Here is an 8085-nt window from a genome sequence, read left to right on the forward strand (position 1 = left end):
AGCACCTTTCTTTAAAAAGTCAGATCAGGGACTTCCCTGGCGGTCCAGTGGTTAGGACTCCACACTCTCACTGCCGAGGGCCAGGGTTCAATTTCAATCCCTGGTGGGGGAGCTGAGATCCCACCACAAACTGTACGGCACAGCCAAAAATAAAATAAAATTAAAAGTCAGATTACGTCAACCCTCTGATCAAAATTCTACAATAGCTCCCTATTTCCCTCAGAGTAAAAGCAAAAAGTCCTTACAAATGACCTCAGGCCTTCAGTTACCTCTCTGACCTCATTTCCTTTTATTTTTTTGCTGTCCCTTTCCTTCCTATCCCTTTCCTTTCTATTCCTCAAATATTAAAGACATTCTTTCCATAGGTCTGTGTACTAGCTGTTTCCTCAGCCTGCAATATTCTTCCCCCAGATACCTACATGGTTAACTCTCAACTCCCGTAAGTCCTTGCTCAAATATTATCTTCTCAATACAAACTTTCCCTAATCACTACTTTAAAATTAAACACTTCAGGGAGTTCCCTGGTGGTCCAGTGGTTAGGACTTGATGCTTTCACTGAGGGGACCCAGGTTCAATCCCTGGTGGGGGAACTACAATCCCACAAGTCGCACAGCATGGCAAAAAAATAAAATAAAATAAAATTACACACTTCAGATATTCCCAAAGCTCCCTCATTTCCTGCTTTTTTTTTCTGTAATGCTTATCACCTTCTAATAGACTATGCGTTTTACTTACTATGTTTACTGTTTATTGTCTGTCTCCCTGCACTAGAATGCATGTTCCATGAGAGCAAGGATTGTTTTCCTTTTTATTTACTGATATAACTCAAATGCCTACAACAGAACCTGGCCTACAGTAAAATACCTGGAATATAGCAGGCTCTCAATAAGTATTTTGTGGAATGAACAGCTAAATTTCTGGTATAGTATCTTGGCATGCCTACAAAAACTTGACTAATGCTGCACAGTTAAAAACATTTTTTGTGAAATGAGATACAGGAATATTCAGTAATAAGGGGCTTGAGAAATCTGGCCACGGAAAAGTAGACAGGGACTAGAATGCACCCACAGACCAAGACCAAAAGAATGCCCATTAGCAGACCCCTAGATGTTGAAGCAGCAAACGGGAAAACTTTTATTTACAGTGAGATCATTCTGAGCACATCTTCAGACACTATGGGGTGAGGAGAGATGTAAAATTCCAAGTAAATGACAGGACTTTCAACCTAGAAAATAGCTATATAGGAACATTTTTACTAAACTTAGAGAAGGCTGTGAGGTGATAGGGATCTTTTTCATTCATTCTTTCTTTCATACGTTCACTATTTTATTCCACATTTACGTTGTGCTAGGCACTGAGCTACAAACTAAATATAAAACAAGTGAGATACTGTATGCCCTCAGTGGAGCTTAAAATCTAAAGATACAAAACAAAGTACTTGTTTGGTCACCCTCTCTGAGGTGATATTTAAGGTAAGACCTAAAGGATGCAAGAGCTGAGCCATGCCACAAGCCAGAAGAGTTCACTACACAGAAGGAATTTCCGTGTAGGGAAAGGTCTGTGTAATTAGGAGTCTTGTGAAAAACAGGGCGCAGGAGACAAGACGAGACTGAAGAGTTAAGGGTCCAGAGATGACGCCCACACTTAGGTTTCTCCAACTGGATGTAAAGTGGTGCCATTTACTTAGAACACTGGGGGAAAACAAAACAGGTTCAAGCAGTAATACTTTTAGTCTTGAGAATCCTGTGAGGCATCCAAGTGGGGATGTCAAGTTGGTGCCTGGAAGGATGGATCTGCCACTTCTCAGGCCCATGTCCTTCACTCCCTCACCCATGCTGTACGACGTAGATAGGGTCTCAAGTGTTCCAACCCCACTAGCAATATCTGTCCATGAGTCAGGCTACTGCAGCAGCAGCTGCTTGACCAAAAGTGATGGAAGACTGAATGGAATTACATTAACTCAGCAAGAGTTATCTTAACACTGCTGGGTGGGATTATTAATCGCCAACTTCAGTACCTTTAGTTTCTTATTTTTAATCAAATTATGAACTATGCTGTGGAGTTAGGTGGGCCAAAGATTTTAGGAGAAAACATTACATCCTTGGTGGTATGAGCAGTATCCAAAAGAAAAGCCACTTAAAAGAATAGTACAGGGCTTCCCTGGTGGCGCAGTGGTTGAGAGTCCACCTGCCGATGCAGGGGACAAGGGTTCATGCCCCGGTCCGGGAAGATCCCACATGCCGCGGAGCGGCTGGGCCCGTGAGCCATGGCCGCTGAGCCTGCGTGTCCAGAGCCTGTGCTCCGCAACAGGAGAGGCCACAGCAGTGAGAGGCCCGCGTACCGAAAAAAAAAAAAAAAAAAAAAAAAAAAAAGAATAGTACAAACTCTGAAGCAAAGAGCTGCAGACCCGACAATCAGTAACTCCAACCTAGAAAAACTCAACTGGTCAAAACCTAAAGGGTTTTTTAGTCTATTTTAACCAAAAAAAGAGGCATGAAATAGTGTCTGTCAGTCACGGAGATTTTAGCCAACTAGCAACACTAGTCAGTGAACCCACACCTCTACTTCAGAATCCTTGTCAGATTATTCTGTCTTCCCAAGAATAGAATCAAAATCTTCAGTTTGATTTCTTTCAACTTACACAGCTATAATACTTTGAAAATCCTTGTTAACTCGTTGACTTAACTAGTAGTAATCTCTCTAATCTCTTAACATCAATCCTACATATTCTTTAATTCATCCATGAAAATTTCAGTAAAATATAAACAATCTACCTAAAATGCTTCCCACTTGAGTGGTTATATGAAGCAAAGATTACCCTTAAGACCACTCCTTCCAACTATAAAGACTCCTTCCAACTATTATATCTTTTTAATTTTCAGTGAGTTGGTACATTACTATCGAGGTCTCAGACCTAAGAAAATCATGAGTTCTGGCTGTATTCTTCAAAGTCAAGAACAGAGGTCTAAGCAATCTATAAGTGTTGCAGTTTCATGACTCCACTGTCTACATACTCCTGGAGGGACACTAATCCTACCTAATCTTGGAGATTAACTTCCTAAAACTCTAGAAAAACCAACAGTATTTTCAATGAGTCAAAGGACTGACTCCTTCGGCAGATTGCTAACAGTCCTCCTGCAAACACTCAACAGTCACTGATACCCTAAAAGCATACGACAGGGCTTCCCTGGTGGAGCAGTGGTTAAGAATCCGCCTGCCAATGCAGGGGACACGGGTTCAAGCCGTGGTCGGGGAAGATGCCACATGCCGCGGAGCAACTAAGCCCGTGCGCCACAACTACTCAGCCTGCACTCTAGAGCCCTCAAGCCACAACTACTGAAGCTCCTGTGCCTAGAGCCCATGCTCCACAACAAGAGAAGCCACCACAATGAGAAGCCCGTGCACCACAACGAAGAGTAGTCCCAGCTCACCACAACTAGAGAAGGCCTGAGCACAGCAACGAAGACCCAATGCAGCCAAAGATAAATAAAATAAATAAATGTATAAAAGAAAAAAATAAATAAAAGCATAAGATACATGCTCATCAGTAAAAAGTTAATTGAAGAATGTATGTATTATATATACACACAAAGCCCCAAAAATCTATAACTTTATTTTTCTATTGTAATAATTAGCACTACTGTTTCCAAATGGGTTTCCAAATATGTGTTAATTAAATCTAGCATTTCTTCTTTCAAATAAACTGGTTAGCCCAGGAGTGCCTTCTAGGAACCTTTGGACACTATCAAATGTGTTTTCAAAAAAAAAAAATGGGGCTTCCCTGGTGGCGCAGTGGTTGAGAGTCCGCCTGCCAATGCAGGGGACACGGGTTCGTGCCCCGGTCTGGGAAGATCTCACATGCCGCGGAGCGGCTGGGCCCGTGAGCCATGGCCGCTGAGCCTGCGCGTCCGGAGGCTGTGCTCCGCAATGGGAGAGGCCACAACAGTGAGAGGCCCGCGTACCGCAAAAAAAAAAAAAAAAAAAAAAAAAAAAAAAAAATGTGTTTTCTGTTTACAAATATGACTACCATAATCCTAGATTTCCTGATTTCTACACCAATTTCAATAACTACCTAAATTCTACTACTGTTCAGCTTTTTTCTTGAGAAATAAAGAAGACACTCTTTTTTTTGGAAGCTGCTAAAAAAAAAATCTGTCAAGACAAGATATAAATCCTTTTTGTGACACTGGTGTATGTCATTTAACCACCGTGGATGTAAGTTCCCTCGTCTATAAAATGGGCATAATAAGCCCTGTTCTACCAACTGCCAGGATCAACTGAGATTATATATGAAAAACACAACTTAAAATGTCATTAAAACTATTACTGTACTCTTAATAAGCATACTAAGTATCATTAATTTTCCTTTCCCTTTTTTTTAAAATAAATCAGGACTACTTTTTTTAAATAAATGTATTTATTTATTTTTGGCTGCGCTTCATCTTCATTGCTGCGCGCGGGCTTTCTCCAGTTACAAAGAGCGGGGACTACTCTTCTTTGCGGTGCAAGGGCTTCTCATTGCGGTGGCTTCTCGTTGCATACCATAGGCCCTAGGCGTGTGGGCTTCAGTAGTTGTGGCTTGCGGGCTCTAGAGCACAGGCTCAGTAGTTGTGGCACACGGACTTAGCTGCTCCGCGGCATGTGACATCTTCCCAGACCAGGGATGGAGCCTGTGTCCCCTGCACTGGCAGGCAGATTCCTAACGACTGTGCCACCAGGGAAGCCCTCCTTTCCCTTTTAATCCACTTATTTCCTTACAAGTTTACCGCAGTTACTTATTTATGTGACATATAACTCTAAAAAAGCGTAAGAGAATGTAAACTACTCCAGCTCTTCTAATTAACAACACTGGGCTTACATCTTACATTTTAGCATAATTTAAAACAATTCAAAATTCCAAATTTAATGTTAAATGAAACTCATATTCCAGCAACTTGCTCTTCACCGCAATGCATAAAGTTATAGGGCTATTATTACCTAGCCTTCCAAGTCATGAGTTAATGATGAATAAACCGTTACTAAACACAAATAGTTGAAATAATACACCTCAAATTAACGTAGTCACAAACACTGATTTGGTTCATGTAATGAGGACCAGCAAAACCTCACAGAAGCAAAGGTTTACGGTAAATCTAGAAGATTTCAGTAATAAAATACGGAGCAAAATAACCCAGAGCAACACGGCGTAAATGAGTTAGTACAGCTTCTGAAACTGTAGCTATGAGACTAGGAAGACAACAAAAAGAACCAAGGCTGGTATGTCTACTTCTTCTAAACAAATGGTTTTTTAAAAAAAATCAACTTGCAAGAAAGTAATTATTCCACATTAGATTCACCACTCCCATATCACTGTAAAAAAAAAAATCAAACCTATATAGACCTCAAAAGTTTGCGTTTCAGGAACATACGAAAGCCAGTAACCGTTAACATCAGGTGCTTTCTCTTTGTTGATTACCGATGACACAGCTTTCTTCCTGACAGCCCACAACTAATTACAAGTAAAACTGCCTGCCTAATGGCCCGGCTCTCTTCCCACCTACACACTAACTACACGGGCGTTAAAGCCTCCCCAAGTGGATTCTCGGGGTCAGAGCGCCCTACCAGGGGGGCCCGGGAGGCGGCGGTGGCGTCAGTGTACGCGCGGGGTCAGGCTCGGCGGGGCGCTGCGGGCTGAGCGGCGAGGGCCTGCTCCACCCGTCCCCTCGCCCCGCGCAGTGAGGTGACCGTGGGGCTCGGCGCGCTTTGGGAGCGAGGCCGGGGCCGTGCCTCCCGCCAGGGGCCGGGAGAAGCGGGCGGTGGGGGGACCAAGCCCGGTGCGCTCCAAACGGACGGGGGAGGAGCTGAGACGCCAGGGAGACGGGCAGCCCGGGCCTCTCGGCGTCCGGAGGAAAGGCTGGGGGCCCCTGGGATTAGAGGTAGGCCGGAGGGGGTGTCCCGGCCACGTCTCGCGCCCTCGCCTCCTTCACCTGCCACGAACACCACGAAGACCGCGCCGCTCCTCTTGGCCGACGCGATGGCAGCCGGAATGGCGCCCTGGAACCACAGCATCGCTGCCCTCGGGCACAGGCGCTCGCTCGGTGTGTAGTCGCCTCGGTCCCGGAGCTGGCCCCGCCCTCTCCGTCGTTGGGCCCTGCGGCCCGCCTCCGGCTCCGCACCGGCGCGCAAGCCCGTCAGCGGCCCCCAGGACGCGCGCAAGCGCGCAAGCCGAGGCGCGCCCCGCGACACATGACGCCACGCGTCGCCGTCGGCACCGCGCCCCCGTGCCTTGTCTCGTTGGCAAGTCGGTGCGTGCGGGCGCCCGCGAGGCCGCAGGCCCTGCAGTCGCGGAAGTGGAAGGAGGCAGCGGAAAGGATGACTAATCGCTAAGTGGCGGCGGCGGCGGCGCCTTCCTGAGGCATGACGGGAATTGTAGTCTTCTTAGGCTTGGCTCCTTTAATGTGGGAAATGTCACTGTGGTTTCCCGGGCACGGCTAAGGGGGCAGCAGTGAGAACCACTTCACAATCTATAAAGAGGAGAAGTGGCGCTAGTCACCGGGAGATGCCATTCTCGGCATTACTGAGACCTTAAATGTGGAGGAAATCATCCCCGCCTCGGGTGGAACCCTGCGTAGTGGGACCATGTAATTGTGTATTATGATTAGTGGTCATTGTGCGATAGGGTGGGTGTCTCTCGGTATAGAACTAAACGGGCTTTGTAGGGATTTACTGCAAGGCTTTGATTTCTATTGGACTTAATTTATCAGCTCAACCTTGAAGAAAAGAACCACAGTAGTCACCTTCTGTAATACCGTACAGCCCGTGTACCTGAGGGGAGGTATTGGTTGAACGCAGACCTTGAGTAATTTCATTGTGGTTGGTTAGAGATCATTCCAAATCGCAAAACGCTTAGCTACGCTGTTGCCACAGCTGCTTTCAAAAGTCAAAAGCAGAGAATAGATAATGATGTATTTTCCAGCTACTTTTCAAGGTAATACAAAAGAGAAGAATAGATAAGTTTGTTTACGATGACAGAGTACTGTGATCAAGATAGGGCACTTTGTGGTTGGTTGCCATTAAAATGAAAACTGTTCATACTTAATACTTTCTTGAAATTACATGGTCTCTATTAACTATTGGCTAAAGCCTTGTATGGTTTATTTAAAGTTGCATACGCTATTATATTAGACATCCTACATCATTAAATTTCTCTTACAGCAGTACAGTCATTTAACAATCCTTGCAGGGTTAAGGAGGAGCTACATCTGAAAATACACCTTTCCTACAAATATTTAACCTAAAAATAGCTAACATTCTTTCCGATTTTTTTTTTTTTTTTTTTTTTTTGGCTGCACTGGGTCTTCGTTGCTCCGCACGGGCTTTCTCTAGTTGCGGTGAACGGGGGCTACTCTTCGTTGCACTGCGCGGGCTTCTCACTGTAGTGGTTTCTCTCGTTGCGGAGCACGAGCTCTAGGCACGCCGGGCTTCAGTAGTTGCAGCACACAGGTTCAGTAGTTGCAGCACTCGGGCTCTAGATGTGCAGGCTTCAGTAGTTGTGGCACGCAGGCTCAGTAGTTGTGGCGCATGGACTTAGTTGCTCCGCGGCCTGTGGGATCTTCCCGGATCAGGGATCGAACTCTTGTTCCCTGCATTGGCAGGCGGATTCTTAACCACTGTGCCACCAGGGAAGTCCCTCTTTCTGATTTTTATTTACACTTTTCCAACCAGGCCTCTCATACAGTGTTATTATAAACCGAAATATAATGCTGATTACAGACAGTTGCTGCTTACATAGGACACCATGCCTCAGGAAGAATTAGAGTTAATCTTCAACGTCAACTTTAAATGGATTCCTTGTGATTCCATCAACATATATATCCTTTTGGTAGAGCAATGTCTTTATTTCTAACGTTAGAATTAATATTAGAAGAATCATTCATAGCCTTTCACTCATTCATCAACTATTTATTGCTCATCTGCTACGAACTAGGCATTGTACCTGGCATTGATAAGAAGGTGAGGCAGTCAGACAAAGGCCCTGCCTTTGTGACTGCACAGTCTAAAGAGGAAGACAAGTGATGATGCATGCCACAAGAGGGGAAATTCTGA

At 45.0% G+C, this 8085-nt stretch overlaps 1 protein-coding gene across 2 annotated transcripts in view; it reads right to left on the reverse strand.

Moving 5' to 3' along the window:
• UBXN4 (UBX domain protein 4) overlaps positions 1 to 6288 on the reverse strand; it is a 34158-nt gene extending 27870 nt beyond the window's left edge. Inside the window, exon 1 of one of the 2 annotated variants that reach the window (XM_073807752.1) lies at positions 5967 to 6288. In XM_073807752.1, coding sequence (XP_073663853.1) covers positions 5967 to 6048 — 82 coding nt within the window. In that variant the 5' untranslated portion in view covers positions 6049 to 6288. The remainder of the gene's footprint in view (positions 1 to 5966) is intronic. The other variant, XM_004325902.4, reaches the window with a different exon arrangement.
• Positions 6289 to 8085: the final 1797 nt, after the last annotated feature.

The sequence above is a fragment of the Tursiops truncatus genome, chromosome 7 (assembly GCF_011762595.2).
Source record: "Tursiops truncatus isolate mTurTru1 chromosome 7, mTurTru1.mat.Y, whole genome shotgun sequence".
Taxonomy (NCBI): domain Eukaryota; kingdom Metazoa; phylum Chordata; class Mammalia; order Artiodactyla; family Delphinidae; genus Tursiops; species Tursiops truncatus.